The sequence below is a fragment of the Tamandua tetradactyla genome, chromosome 1, assembly GCF_023851605.1.
Source record: "Tamandua tetradactyla isolate mTamTet1 chromosome 1, mTamTet1.pri, whole genome shotgun sequence".
Lineage (NCBI taxonomy): Eukaryota > Metazoa > Chordata > Mammalia > Pilosa > Myrmecophagidae > Tamandua > Tamandua tetradactyla.
The window spans coordinates 228,535,280-228,550,796 of NC_135327.1; the positions used below are offsets into that span (position 1 = coordinate 228,535,280).

The following is a 15,517-nucleotide window of genomic DNA, read 5'->3' on the forward strand; positions in this document are numbered from 1 at the left end:
CATGATGGAGACCCAGGCTCATTTCCCGGTGCCTGTCCATGAGAGAAAAAAAAAAGATATATGTATCTTTGCCCATATATAATTACTTTCTTTGGAAATTGTTCCAGAAATGGTATTTCTGGGTCAAGGGGAGTTTTAATTCCCTAGCTGCTAAAACAAAACCACACAATGGGTTGGTTTATCAACAGGAATCAATTGACTCATAGTTTCAGAGGCTAAAAGGCTTGCTTCCTCCTGGGATGGAGGGCCAATAATCTGAGGTTCCTTGGCTTTTCTGTCACCTGGTGTGCTAGTTTGAAATGATTATAAACCCTAGGAAAGGCACATTTTATCCTGTCCAATCTTGTAGCAGCAACCGTTTCTTTTAATCCCTATTCAATAATACAGATTGGGATCTCTTGATTAGATTATCTCCATGGAGATGTGGCACACCCAATTGTGGAGATTAACTTTTTGGTTAGATGGAGATGTGACTCCACCCATTCCAGGTGGGTCTTGATTAGTTAGTGGAATCCTTTAAAAGAGGAAACATTTTGGAGACAGACACAGAGCCACAAAACAGCCATGAGATCCATCAGAGCCATGAGAGAGCCACGAGAAATATAAGAGCCCACGCAGCCAGAAACCTTTGAGATAAAGAAGGAATAAGCCCCTGGGGGAGCTTCACGAAACAAGAAGCCTGGAGAGAAAGCTAGCAGACATCACCAAACTCACCATGTGCCTTTCCAGCTGAGAGAGAAAAACTGAACTTCATCAGCCTCTCTTGAGTGAAGGTAATTTGGACATTTTTATAGACTTGCTTCAACGGGGCATTTTCACAGCCTTAAAATTCCCCCTTTTAAAAGCCAACCTGTTTCTAGTGTATTGGATTTCAGCAGCAAGCAAACTGGAACACATGGCAATGCACAGGATGGCATCTTCCCCTTTCTCTTCTGGGTTCTGTTCACTTCCCGCTTCTGTATGCTTCCTGTGACTTCTCTGTGTATGTGGCCAATTTCCTCTGTTTATAAGGGCCTCAGCCATATTGGATTAAGGCCCACCCTCACTCAGTTTGGGCATGCCTTAACTAATAAATTTTGTCAAAGGTCCTATTAACAAATGGGTTCACACCCACAGGATCAGAAACTGGGGCCTGAACATGCCTTTTGTGGGGAATGTGATTCAATCCCCAACAAGGGATATTTGCACATTTTCTGTTTGCTTCTCTAGATCCACTTTTCTTTGACATATTTTGTAGCATAGATTTGCTACCAATGAATTCCCTCATCTTTTGTTTTTCTGAAAAAAAAACTTTGTTTTGCTTTCATTTTTGAAAGATATTTTTATTCAATATAGATCTATGGAATAACAAGTTTTTTTATTTCAATGCTTTAAAGGTGCTGGTCTATTGTGTTTTGACTTGCATAATTTTTGACGTGAAGTCTGCCTTAATTCTTATTTCGTTCTTCTGTATGTCTTTCTTCTCTGAGTGCCTTCAAGATTTTCTTTTTATCATTTATTTGCAGCAGTTTGATTATCGTGTGTTAGTGGTTTCATTTTTGTTTTATCATGGAGTTTATGCTACTTGGAGTTCTCTGAGATTGATGGATTTGTAGTTTAATGTCTTTTATTCTTTTAGGGAAATTCTCAGAGCCATTGTCTCTTCAAATATTTATTTTTTCCCCTATATCTTTATCTTCTTCTGTAACCCTAATTTATGTGTGTTGGGCCATTTGATATTGTCCCATAGGTCTTAAATGCTCTGTTCTATATATTTTCACTCTTCTTTCTCTTTATGCTTTCATCTGGGTAATTTGTATTGACCCCTTGTGGTGGTTAGATTCAGTTGTCAACTTGGCCAGGTGAAGGCACCTAGTTCTGTTGCTGTGGACATGAACCAATGGTACGTGAACCTCATCAGTTGCTCATTACATCTGCAGTTGGCTAAGAGGCGTGCCTGCTGTAATGAATGATGTTTGCTTTAATTGGCTGGTGCTTAAATGAGAAAGCTCAATGTAGCACAGCCCAAACAACTCAGCATTCCTCATCTCAGCACTCGCAGCTCAGCCCAGGCCTTTGGAGATGCAGAAAGAAATCACCCTGGGGAAGGTTGTTGGAACCCAGAGGCCTGGAGAGAAGGCCAGCAGAGACCACCCTGTGCCTTCACACGTAAGAAAGAACCTCAGTTGAAAGTTAGCTGCCTTTCCTCTGAAGAACTAACAAAATTAATCCCCTTTTATTAAAAGCCAATCCATCTCTGGTGTGTTGCATTCTAGCAGCTAGCAGACTAGAATACCCCTCTTCAAGTTCACTGATTCTTTTCTCAGCTCCGTCAAGCCTACTGATAACTCCAACAGAATTTTTCATCCCCAAGTTTGTTTTTATTTTCAACGTTTTCATTTGTCTCCACTTTTATAGTTTCTATCCCTCTACTGAAATTTCCATTCCGTGCCTGTATGTTGTCCATTCTTTCTAGTACATCTTTTAATAATTATTAAAAAATCTGATTGTTTCAACTTCTGGGTCACCTCTAAATCTGGTTCTTTTGATTGTTTTATCTGTTGATAATGGGTTACTTTCTCTGGCTTTATTTTGTGATCTGTAATTTTTACTTTGACTGCTGGACATCTTATGTAGAACAGTGGGGTCAATAGTGTTTATACCTGGAAATGGTCACACTTCTTCTTACAATTACAATTAATGCAACAATATTACAATATTGCTGTTAAATAAACCTTAGTTTACATTAGTTGTATTTTTCCCATATAACACCTACTATTAACACATTGTAATAGTGATGTATGCTTGTTCTAGTTCATGTAAGAATTCTTTTATATTTGTACAATTAATCACCATCATTGTCCATTCTGGATTTCATGAAGGTAGAACAGTCTCACTTTTTATCCTCTAACTTTCCTTCTGGTGACAAACACAACTCTAGCCTTCCTCTTTCAACTATACTCACACTCTGTTGTTTAATTACACTTACAGTATTGTGTTACCATCACATAGTATTATGCTACTCATTTCTGAACCTTTACAATGAATCTTATTGACCATTCCATATTCCTTAAGCATCAGTCACCCAACATCTGTCCCCTTTCTATCACTTGATAACCTATGCTCTCAAATTTAATTCTCAGAGTTTGCTCATTATAGTTAGTGTATATTGGTGTGGCCACAATATTTGTCCTTTTGTTTCTGGATTATTTTGCTCAGCATAACATCCTTAAGTTTTATTCACCTTGTTGCACGCCTCATGATTTCAGTCCTTTCTGCAGCTGCACTATATTTCATCCTATGTAAACACCACAGTTTGCCCTTCCACTCAACAGCTGATGGACCCTTGGGCTCCCTCTCTCCATTGGCAATTGTGAATAATGCTGTCATAAACATTGATGTGCAAATGTCTATCTATGTTCCTGCTTTTAGTTCATTCAAACATAGAAATGGGGTTGCAGGATCATATAGCAACACTGTACTTTGCCTCCTGTGGAACCAACACACTGCCCTCCAGAAGTGTTGCACAATTCTACTTCCCTACCAACAGTGAGTAAGTACACCTCTTTCTCTATATCTCCTCCAGAACTTGTAGTTTTCTGGGGTTTTTTTTAACAGTTTTAGTCACATACCCTATAATCCATCCTAAGTGTACAATAAATGACTCCTGGTGTAATCACACAGTTATGTATTCACCACCACAATCTATATGAGAACAATTCCATTTCTTCTGAAAAGAAAGAAGAAAAAAATATCCCATTCTCCCTCCTTATATCCCACTCTTATTGACACTTAGCTTTGGTATATTGCCTTCATTACACTTAAAGAAATAATATTACAATATTACTTTAACTATAGACCTTAGTTTGCATTAATTGTATTTTTTTCATATACCATCCCATTTTTAACGTCTTGCAATAGTGACATACATTTGTTATCGTTCATGTAAAAACTTTCTTATATTTGTATAATTAACCACATCATCGTCCACTTCAGGTTTTGCTAATTACATGGCCCCAGTTTTTGTCCTTTATCCTTCCTTCTGGTGCCATACATGTCACCGGCTTTCCCCTTTCAACCATATTCACACTCAGCTTTGTTCATTATACTTACAACATTGGTTTAACATCAGACAGTATTGTGCTTTCCATTTCTGAACCTTTATGTGCTGGTTTGAAAGGATATATGTCCCCTAGAAAAGCCATGTTTTAATCAAAATCCCATTTCATAAAGTCAGAATAACCCCTATTCAATAGTGTATGTAATTAGATCATCTCCATGGAAATGTAACCCAATCAAGAGTGGGTGTTAAGATGGATTAGGGGAGATGTGTCTCCACCCATTTGGGTGGGTCTTGATTGGTTTACTGGAGTCCTATAAAAGAGGAAACATTTTGGAGAATGAGTGATTCACAAAGAGTAGAGAAGAATGACATAGTCACGAGAAGCAGAGAGAACCAGCCAACGATCTCTGGAGATGAAGAAGGTAAATGCCTCCCAGGGAGCTTCATGAAACAGGAAGCCAGGAGAGAAAGCTAGCAGATGATGCCATGTTCACCACGTGCCTGTCCAGCTGAGAGAGAAACTCTGACTGTGTTCGCCATGTGCCTTCTCACTTGAGAGAGAAACCCTGAACTTCATTGGCCTTCTTGAACCAAGGTATCTTTCTCTGGATGCCTTTGATTGGACATTACTATAGACTGGTTTTCATTGGGACATTTTCTTGGCCTTAAAACTGTAAACTAGCAACTTTTTAAATTCCCCTTTTTAAAAGCCATTCTGTTGCTGGTATATTGCATTCTAGCAGGTAGCAAGCTAGAACACTTTACAACCAATCTTGTTAAAAATTCTGTACTCTGTAAGTATCAAATGCCAAATTTCTACCCTCTTTCTATTTCTGATAACCTGTGTAATCAAATTTAACTCTCAGAGTTTGCTCGTTATAGTTAGTTTCTATTAGAGAAACCATACAGTATTCGTCCTTTTCTTTCTAACTTATTTTGCTTAATATAATGTCCTCAAGTTTCATCCACATTGTTCCACACATCATGACTTTATTCCATCTTACAGCTGCTTAATATTTCATCATATGTATATACCACAGTTTGTTTTTCCACTCATCAGTTGATGGAATTTTGGCTGTTTCCATCTGTTGGCGATCGGTGTGCAACTGTTTGTTGCTTTCAGTTCTTCTGAGTATATACCTAGTAGTGGGATTGCTGGATCAAATGACAATTCTCTACTTAGCTTCCTGAGGAACTGCCAAACTGCCTTCCAGAGTGGGCTACACTATCTACATTCTCATCACAGTGAATAAGTATATCTATTTCTCTACATCTTCTCCAGCACTTGTAGTTTTTTTTTTTATCTCATTGTGGTTTTGATTTGCATTTCCCTAATAGCTAGTGATATTGAGCATCTTTTCTTTTGCTTTTGAGACATTTGTACTTCTTCTTTGAAAAAGTGTTTATTCACATCTTTTGCCCATTTTTACATTGAGTTATTTATCTTTTTGTTTTTGAGTTGTAGGATCTCTTTATATACTCTGGTTATTAAGCCCTTATCAGAACTGTGTTTTCCAGATATTGCCTCCAATTGAATAGGCTGCCTTTTTACTTTCCTGACAAAGTCCTTTGTTGCACAAAAGTATTTAATTTTGAGGAGATCTTATTTATCTTTTTCTTCTTTCATTGCTTGCACTTTGAATGTAAGGACTAGGATATCACCTCCTGCCACAGACGTTTAAGCTATTTCCCTACATTTTCTTCTAAAAGTTTTATAGTATTAGCTCCAATGTTTAGGTTTTTGATTCATTATGAGCTAAGTTTTGTATAAAGTGTGAGATAAGAGTCCTCTTTCATTCTTTTTGATGTGCATATCCAGTTCTCCAAGCACCATTTTTTTGAAGAGGCTGTTCTGTCCCAGTTGAATGGACTTGGCCACTTTGTCAAAAATCAATTGTCTGTAGATGAGAGAGTCTATTTCTGAACCTGCAATTTGGTCAATATATCTTTCTTTATTCCAGTAACATGCTGCTTTGACCACTGTAATTTGTAGTATGCTTTGAACACAGGTAGTATGAGTGCTCCAACTTCAGCATGGCAGGTGAGAACTCTGCCTGCTGAGCCACTGTGGCCCACCTTTTCTCAAGATGTTTTTAGCTATTAGGGGCACACTGCCTTTCCAAATAAATTTGCTTATTCATTTTTCTATTTCTGCAAAACAAGTTGTTGGGATTTTGATTGGTATTGCATTGAATCTATAACTCATTTTGGATAGTACTGACACCTTAACTCTATTTAGTCTCCAATCCATACACATGGCCTGCCCTTCCATTTATTTAGGTCTTCTTTGATTTCTTTTGGCAATTTTTGTAGCTTCCTGTGTATAGATATTTTATGTCTTTACTTAAAATTATTCCTAAATATTTTATTCCTTTGGTTGCTATTGTAAATGGAATTTTTCTTCATTTCATCCTCAGATTGCTCATTACTAGTGTATAGAAACACACTGATTTTTGTGCGTTGATCTTGTACATGGCCACTTTGCTGAATTTGTTTATTAGCACTAGTAGTTTTGCTATAGAGTTTTTGGTATTTTCTGCATACAGGATGATGTCATTGGCAAACAGTGAAGGTTTTGCGTCTTCCTTTTCGATCTGGATACCTTTTATTTCTTTTTCTTGCCTAATTGCTCTAGCTAGAACTTCCAGCACAATCTTGAATAGCAGTGGTGACAGTGGGCATCCTTGTCTTGTTCCTGATCTTTGAGGGAAAGATTTCAGTCTTTCCTTATTAAGGATGACATTAGATGTAGGCTTTTCATATATTCTCTTTATCATGTTGAGGAAGTTTCCTTTATTCCTATCTTTTGAAGTGTTTTCATCAAGAAAGGAGGCTGGGTTTTTTCAAATGCCTTTTCTTCATAAATCAAGATGATCATATGGTTTTCCCCTTTAATATACTGATATGGTGTGTAACCTTAATTGCTTCTCTTGTGTAAACATCCTTGTATACCTGGAATAAACCCCATTTGATCATGATGTGTAATTTTGTTAATATGATGCTTCTGGATTTGATTTACAGGTATTTTGTTGAGGATTTTTATATCTATATTCATTAGTGAGATTGTTCTATGATTTTCTTTTCTTATAGCATCTCTGCCTGACCTTATTATTAGCATGATGTTGGCTTCATACAATGAGTTAGGTAGTGTCCCTCCTCATCAATTATTTTTTGAAAGGTTTGAGCAGGATTGGTGCTAATTCCTCCTTGAATGCTTGGGGAAACTCACGTGAAGCCATCTGATCTTGGACTTTTCTGTCTTGGGAGGTTTTTGATAACTGATTCAATTTCTCTTGGTTAGTTTGCTAAGGATGGATTTTATTTTCAAAAATACAAATGTCTTTTTTTTGCAGATTGTAAAAATGATTCATGTCATTATAAGAAAACTTATAAGAAAGCTTACACATGATTTTCAGAGGTTGAATCATACATACATAGTATTCTATGATATATATTTTCTTCATTTAACAATATGTGCTGGTTTGAATCTGTTGTGTACCCCAGAAAAGCCAAGTTCTTTAATCTTCATTCAGTATTGCTGGGTGGGAGCTTTTTTATTGTTTCCAAGGAGATGTGACCCACCCAATTGTGGGTGGTAACTTTTGATTAGGTGGTTTCCAAGGAGATGTGTCTCTACCCATTGTAGGTGGGGTTGCCTGCTGGAGCCTTTTAAGAGGGAACCATTTGAAAACAGCTTTAGCGCCACAAGAGACCATCCAGCCAGAGACCTTTGGAGATGAAGAAGGAAAATCCTGGGGAAGCTTCATGAAACAAGAAGCCGGGAGAGAAAGCTAGCCAACATTGCCATGTTTGCCATGTGCCTTTCCAGCAGAGAAACCCTGAACATCATCAGCCTCCTGGAACCAAGGTATCTTTCCCTGGGTGCCTCAGATTAGACATTTTTATAGCCTTGCATTAATTTAAACATCTTCATGGCCTTAGAACTGTAAATTTACAACTTAATAAATTCCCCTTTTAACAGCCATTCCGGTTCTGGTATACTGAATTCCAGCAACTTGCAAACTTAAACACAATATGTTACGGATCTTGCCATGTCAGTAAGTATAGATCCACATCATCATGTTTAATGACTGCATAGCACTCCATTTTCTGGATGCACCATAATTATTTAGTAAATCTTCTATTAATAAATACTAGCATGGAATACATATATTAAATTAGCAGTAATATAAGTAATATTGTGATAAATAGCCTTATAGATGTAAATTTCTACATTTCTCCTACTTTTCTCTTCAAGATAGAATTCTACAAGTGAAATTTCTAGGCATAAGTATTATAGCCAAAGACAGACTGCTTAGAAAAACTATGGGATGACTTGTTAACCTTGAATTTCAGATAACTTTCTTAGTCTAACTATGTCCCACACAACCCTAAGGACATGATTATACTTTAAAAAAATGGTTTATTTGTTTTTTTATCTGAAATTAAAATTCAGCTGCATGTCCTATATTTTTGTCAAATCTGACAACCTTGCTCCAAAGCATCTCCACTTTGGCTTTTTATAGGCACCTCAGAGCTCAGACGGCCAAATGTGAATTCTCTGCATCCACCTCTACCAATCTGTTCTTTCTTCTCTCTTCCCGGACTCAGTAAATGGCACTTACCTAGCTTCTCAAGCCAAAGCCAAATGCCTTCTTAGCCCTCTCTTTCCCTTACCTTCAAAAAACAATCCATTGCCAGGGTCAGCAACCTCTAATTCCAGGACCCCAAAATCCACCACAAAGGGTGCCCTGGCCTAAGTTATCCCCCTGTTTTCCCTGGGCTGCTGCAGTAGCCTCGTCACTGAAACCATTGCTTCCTCTTTCTCCCCCTCCCACATAATCCATTCTCTACAGAGCAGGTGAGGGGAGTTCTTTAAATGTGCATCAAGTTAAAAAGTTCCCCTGCTTAAAACTCTACCATCAATGTTGAAATAAAATCTATAACCCTCACTGAAACCTTCAAGGTTCTGCAACGGAGCTGGGACCCCAGTCCTTCCTTTCCCCCTCGCACCAGCGTTTTCCAAATAGCTGTTTCAGGGCCTTTTTCTATCCCTACTGCCTGGAGTTAAACCTCCCTGATCTTCACTTGGCTGGCTGCCTCTTTTCATTCAGCTCTCATGAGGCTTTCTCTGACCTTCCTGTAGGAAGCCGCCCCATCACTTTCGCTCTGGAGACAGATCCTGTTTCTTCCATCAGTGCACTAATATTTTCTTTATCTGTATATTTTCAGCATGGTAACCAAACGACACGGCTTCTAGAGAAAGGGCGAGCTCCACACTTCATAACTGAATCAGAGCAGTGCCCCCCACCACAGCCTAATTTAGCCTATTGGCCAAAGGCTCAGAAAGAGCCAACTGCCTCCTGGCCCTTCGGAAACAGGGATGGAAAGGTGAGGGTGAGGCAGATGAGCCCCCTCGGAGGAAAAGTGCTGCATTCCTCAGCGCTGTTTGTTTAAACCTCAAAACTTAGGAGGACAAATCTGATAACCATATTCTCTCCTGGACTTCGTCCCTGCCCCAGCCAGCCTCAGCAGGAGCCAAACTTCTCACCTTCGAGGCCGATGAGCTGACAGCGGGATCTCAATATTTATTTTTTGTTTTCCGGGCTGTAGAGGAACCCCAGGCCCAAGAAGCTAAACTGAATTATTCTAGTTTTATCTTCTGACTCTTAGTTTTTGAAAAATATGGTCTTGCATGGTCAGTGCAAGAGTTAACCCTTTCCCAGCTCAACTGGTCCTCAGTGCAATCAAGTACAGACAGATTTACAGGACTGGTATCTCCCAACATGAAAACAACCTGCCATCTGCAAGCCACCTCTGCTGCATGCTGGTAAACAGCGAGGAAAGGGCTTTGAATGAACAGGAGTCAGCTGCGAGGACCAGCAAAGAGGAGGCACGGGTGGGTCACGGGTCTTCTTGTGGCTGACAGTTTCCAAAAACGCACCGCCATGCAAGACGCCAGGAGTTGGCTGATGCAAGACGCCAGGAGTCGGCTGATGCAAGACGCCAGGAGTCGGCTGGCTGCAGCTGCAGGGCAGTCCCCGGCCGATCATGGAGGCGGGGGGGGGGGGGGGGGGGGGGGGGGGGGGGGGGGGGGGGGGGAGGTGGCAGACCCGCGCTCCTGAGAAAGCCTCTCTGCCTCCTTGCCTCCACACTGCCCGTGGTCACAAATACCGGCGCCTTTAAAGACTTCGCCTCCCTCTAGAGTCATTCTTTCTCTTTATTTTCCTTGTCTTCTCCCATTTTTATTCCATTTAATCCTCGTTTAGGCACAGATATGGTTTGGAACAATCCAGATTTTTTTTAGTGTGCTCTGATTTTCTGCACTGTTGGTGGAGAGGAGGAGTCCACGGAGGGTTGGATGAAGGGACGCAAGGTTTAGGAACGGGCCCACTGAAGGATTTCTTCCTCTTTCACACGATGGAGACATTCATGCATGGGCTTTACAAAGAATGGGACCGGCTGTAGGTTTGGCAAATTACCCCAGATAAAGCCTGTTCTTAATCCACGCCTGCGGGCGTGAGCCCATTGTAAACAGCATTTCCCGAAGAGGTTATTTTTAGCTAGGGTGTGGCCTACTGAATGAGGCTGGATTTTAATCCCAGATTACAGGAGGCCTTTAGAAGCAGAGTGAAATTCAGACAGAGAGAGAGAGAAGCCACGGGGAGAAGCTGAAAGCCGGAGCTCAGTGGAACCCGAAGGCCGCACGTGCACGGCCGAGGCAGGGGGGCCCGGCACCCGGATCGCCGGCACCGCCCCGGGACGCCGGCCGTCTTCCGGGAGCAAGCCTCGCCTTGGTCACGCCGGGTTCAGACTTCCTCTAGCTTCCAAACCACGAGCCAGTAAACTCCTTTTGTTTACGCCAGCTCATGGCACTGCAGGGTTTCAGGTGCTGGGGAACCAAGCCAGAAGGAAACAGCTGTTGCCCTTCGGTTCACTTTCTCCTCTGCAGACTCAGCCATCCTTTGCGCAGTTTCGCCCCCGTCCCTCGCCCTCGCGTTGCGTCCTGTCCCCCTCGCCCCCACCGCTGCATGTGGGGTCTCGGGTCCGGGGGAGGCATCCCAGCGGAGGGACGCAGGCGCCCTCGCCGCGGGTGGGAGGGGCCCCGGTCACCCACCGACTCACACGCGGAAGTGGCGTCGGCAGCTCTTACAGCTCCGCGGCCTGGACGCCGGGGCGGCGTGGGGGGCAGCGCCCCCGTCTCGGAACTGCAGAGCGGAGCTCTCGGCCGGCCACCAGGGCGTCCGACCCCAGGGTCTGCTGCGCGCGCGCCGCGGCGGCGGTTAGCCGGATGCTGCGTCTGGCACTGGTGTGCGGCGGACCCGTCGGGGAGGCCACTGCGGTGTAGGCCTGGAGTCGATGGCCCCGCCCCAGGAGCCCTGCGTCTGAGGAGCCCCCTCCCCTCATGTCCCCACCTGCGGCGTGGTCCTGGGAACCAGTGGCCGCCCAGGCAGCGGCCAGGGGCACGAGGGCGCTGGGGGACCCCGCTGGCCTGTGGGCACCAGCCCATCTCCTGAAGCTACTTCTCCCGCCTCCCCAGCTGCCAGCGCCTTCCCACGTCCGCTTCGGGCTGTCCGAAGACCCTCCAGGCCCACTTTTGTTTTCCTCCTCTCCCTCCTCCCTCTCCTCCTCTTCCTCCCGGGCCTCCTCCGCAGCGCGGCACTTCTGCCTCCAGAGACCGGGTCTCGGCTCAGCGTCTTGCGCTGCGACTCAGAAACAACACGGTGATCAAAATCAAGTAATGCAAGTAACGCAGAAGGAAACATGATGTGCAGAGTGACCCGCCCCCTGCCATGGTCAGCCCAGATCTGCAGGGGGATTTGAGAGCTGGGTCTTTCCTCCATGCTCAGATCTGCAGGATTCCATCTCCCCTTCCCCCTCCCCAGTACAGCTCCAGTGGCTTTTAAATGGGCTATTTTATAAATAATCTGGGGGTGGGGTGGTGGCGTATTTTCTGCTGGGCTCTGAAGAGCTGCTCTCTGCAGGCTGCTAACCCTTTACTCAATAGCTGATTTTGATTATCATAAACATTTCTGAAGCATGTCCTAAGCACTTTAAATGTACTAAAACGTAACATTCTCAGCACTTCTCCGGGGAAGCCTAACTGCACAGAGGGCAGGGCGCAGCGAAAGGGGTGCAGGCTGCAGGGGTCGCACAGCCGTCGGAGGGGCTGGTAAACCCTGCCCCCGAGGCAGCCGGGACTGTGTTTCTAGCGGGCAGAGTCCCTTCTATACCTCCCCGGCAGCTGCTCATAGTGAGCCGAACTCCTCATTTTTCTGCAGAGGTGAACAAAGCGGTGGTTTTGTGGGGCTTTTGAGCTCAAGCTTCTCTAAATATGGTCTTTCTTTTCAGGGCTGTTCTACTCCATGCTTCAAAATAATAATTCTTGCAGTAGGACATTTATTAAGGTGGCAGCTTCATCTCCAGCCGAGCTCTCTGGGGTCTCCCCAGAGCTCCCACCCCAGCCTGGGTGCTTCCTGCTTTTCTTTCGTCTCTTCTCCTCCTGCTTCCTCCAGGAGGCAGCCCCCCAAGCGGGCAAGATCAGCAGGGACAGCTCACGGACCCCCATGTCCCGGGCCTGGAGCTGTACTGCCTGTGCTCCCCTGGCTCCTTCATTTCAGTTTTCTAGATTTTTTACATGCAGAATGTTCTGTTTGGGGTATTTTTAGATTAAGCAATAAGCGCTAGATGGGAAAGTAGATTTATATAACCTTGATTAAATTACACCTTGCTTCCGAGGTTCTTTAAATCATAAGCATTTGGAAATTGGCCTACCCCTCAGGAACCAAGGACACCTGTGCCAGCCGGAGGTCGAATCCACTCCGGTGTGAGGAGTTTCTCCTCTCCGATGCCCCGGGAACGTTCTAGAGGCACGTGGTGTCCACAACCTCGGAAGTCTGTGCGTGGGTGTTCATCGGTTCACAAAGGCCAGGAAGGGACACCTGGTGACGACTCTGAGCCTTCCCATCAGAGGTGGTGAGTTCTTTCTATTCAGGCTACTCATTCTGTGCCACATTGTCGCTATGTATGTTTTTTCCTAATATGTTCAAGTTTTAGCATATTAAATTTTTCTGCCCTTTCAGCACTTATGCCAATTTAAATTAATTATTTGTATGAATCGCTTAATACTTGATACAACTTCGGACCGTTTCCGCCTCTACCAGCCAAACCTGGCCATCTCATTCTCTCCCCTGTACCGGATTCTGCGCCCCAGCCCCAGCCCCGGGCTCCTGCCCCCACCCCCACCCAGATGCCTTATACTTCCTTCCCCACACCATGGCCAGAGAGAGCAGGTTAGTACAAAAATGCCATCTTGACACCCCCCTGCTCAACCCACCACGGGCCTCTTCCTGTCACCCCCACACGGCCCCTGGGGTCTCGGCCCAGCCCCTGACTTCATCTTTCCACCACTCGCTGCTCCTCTCCCGGCTCCTGCCACCTCAGCCCCCTGCTGTGGCTCCAGCACACCACGCCTGCCCCTGCCTCAGGACTTTTGCACTTTCTGTTTCTGTCTTGAAGCTCCTTTCCCTGGCTATTCCCAAGTCTCAGTTCCTTGTTCCCTTCAGGTCTCTACTGTGTTTTGCTTTCCCTCTTCCTTACTTCATTGTCCTATCTTTCAGTTGTTTCCAAGCTCCAGGAAAGGGGGATATTTATCTGACCCCTTGGAACCCTAAGGTCTTCTTAAAGATTTTGTTACTATGGTAAATGGAAGCATCTCAAAAGTTAGGTTCCCTAACCTAACCCTATAGGAGCCTAATGAGGTTTTATATATACGTTTGTAGCCAAGAAGCTGAAGGACTGTGCCTGTTAGTTCTAATCATTTATCTGCAGAGTCCCCTTACATGCCTGTGTTTTCAGTCCCATCATCTGAGAATAATGCCAGCTTTGTTTCTACTTTTCAAATTCTGATTTCTTTTTTGGGGAGTGGCAGGGGTGGTGCATGGTCTGGGAATCGAACCTGGGTCTCCCACATGGAAGGTGAGCATTCTACCACTGAACCACCTGTGTACCCCAAATCCTAATATCTTCTCTCTCTCTCTCCCTCCTCTCTCTCTCTCTCTCCCTCTCTCACTGAGTAGGCCCTCTAGAACTATACTGAGCAGAAGCTGTGATTGCTGGCATCTTTGCCTGGTACCCACCTTTAAAGGGTGGGCTTCGAGCATTTCACTGTTAAATATGATGTTTGCTACAGGCCCCAAAAGGTGAGGTACAAAGTGTGACCCATGATAAACCAGAAGGCCAGTGTACTAAGTCATCAGTCACTTGACTGCAGTTGTCGCTGATTACATCTGCCATCAACTAGGGTGTATCTGTCATAGTCTGTCATCAGCTAGGGTATGAGATAATCCAATCAGGAAGAATTTTAAGGAAGGAGAGAGACTTTTTTTTACTGCTTCTCCAGCCATAGAGCCTCTCCTGTGGAGTTCATCCAGACCCTTCATCAGAGCTGCCAGCTTCACAGCCTGCCCTATGGATTTTGAACTCTTCAATTCTCACAGTTGCATGTGACACCTTTATAAAGCTCATATCCATAGTTACCTCCTGTTGGCTCTATACACTTCAGTTTCCTCTTCTGTGAAAAGGATGATAAAGCACCTCATCACCAGGTTCCTCTTTGTTGCTGTGGACACATGTCTGCACAGCTGCTGACCTGCCTCCATACATTTTAGCGTTAATAAATGTATGCTGTTTGTCCACCTTATTTTTCCTCAATAAAAGCAGGATTAGTCAACTCAGATATGGTGCGTGTGTTGCCCCTGGCCCTTGTGTGCTGGCTGAATTCCTTTTCTGTTCTGCAGAGCGGGCAGGTTTGGGGCACAGCATCCTGCCCAGCTTCCAGATCCAGCAGGCTTTCCCACAGCACTGCCTTAACGCCTTCTGCCATATTACATGTTACTCGGCCTGTGAACCAGATTTGCATGTAAAAAATGAAAACCCATTCACCTTTACAAGGTTATTCCAATCTCCACCCCACCCCATAGCACTTCATTTGTAGAGAACGTATTCCTAAAAGACAATGTGCAGGAGGGCATAGGCTTGCGCCGCAACAGTTTTAGCTAAAATGATAATGATGATGGTGGCCATGATGGGCAATGATGATGATGCTTATCAGTATTTGCATTTTAAATGCAATAATGCTGCTAGGTGGCCAGTAGACATTGGAATCAGCAACTCCTCAACTGAAAGTCACTGTCCCCAACTGCCATGCTCCCAGTAGGGACATCCATCACTTGCATTAACCAGCTCTTATGTTAGTTCTTTTTGTCTTGACTAAGTCATCGGGGGTGGGGGTGGGGTGCTCAAAGCCAAGGACTTCAACCTCTCTATCAAGCCTGGCTCTGCTATGCAACTGGCTGGATGAACATAAGGGAACTCTTGACTTACCAACAGCTACAGAAAGGATTAAAAACCATCTCAAACAGCTTTTAATGACAGGTGTGGAAAACTGAAAATACCTAAAATGTAAAAAATAGA

The 15,517-nt window shown here is 43.9% G+C and overlaps 1 protein-coding gene across 7 annotated transcripts in view; it reads left to right on the plus strand.

The window, feature by feature from the left end:
• The first annotated feature begins 11,344 nt into the window (after positions 1 to 11,344).
• LOC143677784 (uncharacterized) overlaps positions 11,345 to 15,517 on the plus strand; it is a 48,539-nt gene continuing 44,366 nt past the window's right edge. For 2 of the 7 annotated variants that reach the window (XM_077154238.1, XM_077154245.1), the window contains exons 1-2: positions 11,345 to 11,780; positions 12,825 to 13,018. In XM_077154238.1, the coding sequence (XP_077010353.1) occupies positions 11,448 to 11,780; positions 12,825 to 13,018 (527 nt within the window). In that variant the 5' untranslated portion in view covers positions 11,345 to 11,447. Of the gene's footprint in view, positions 11,839 to 12,824; positions 13,019 to 14,121; positions 14,800 to 15,517 lie in introns of those variants that run through there. The other 5 variants (XR_013172879.1, XR_013172880.1, XM_077154207.1 and 2 more) reach the window with 5 other exon arrangements.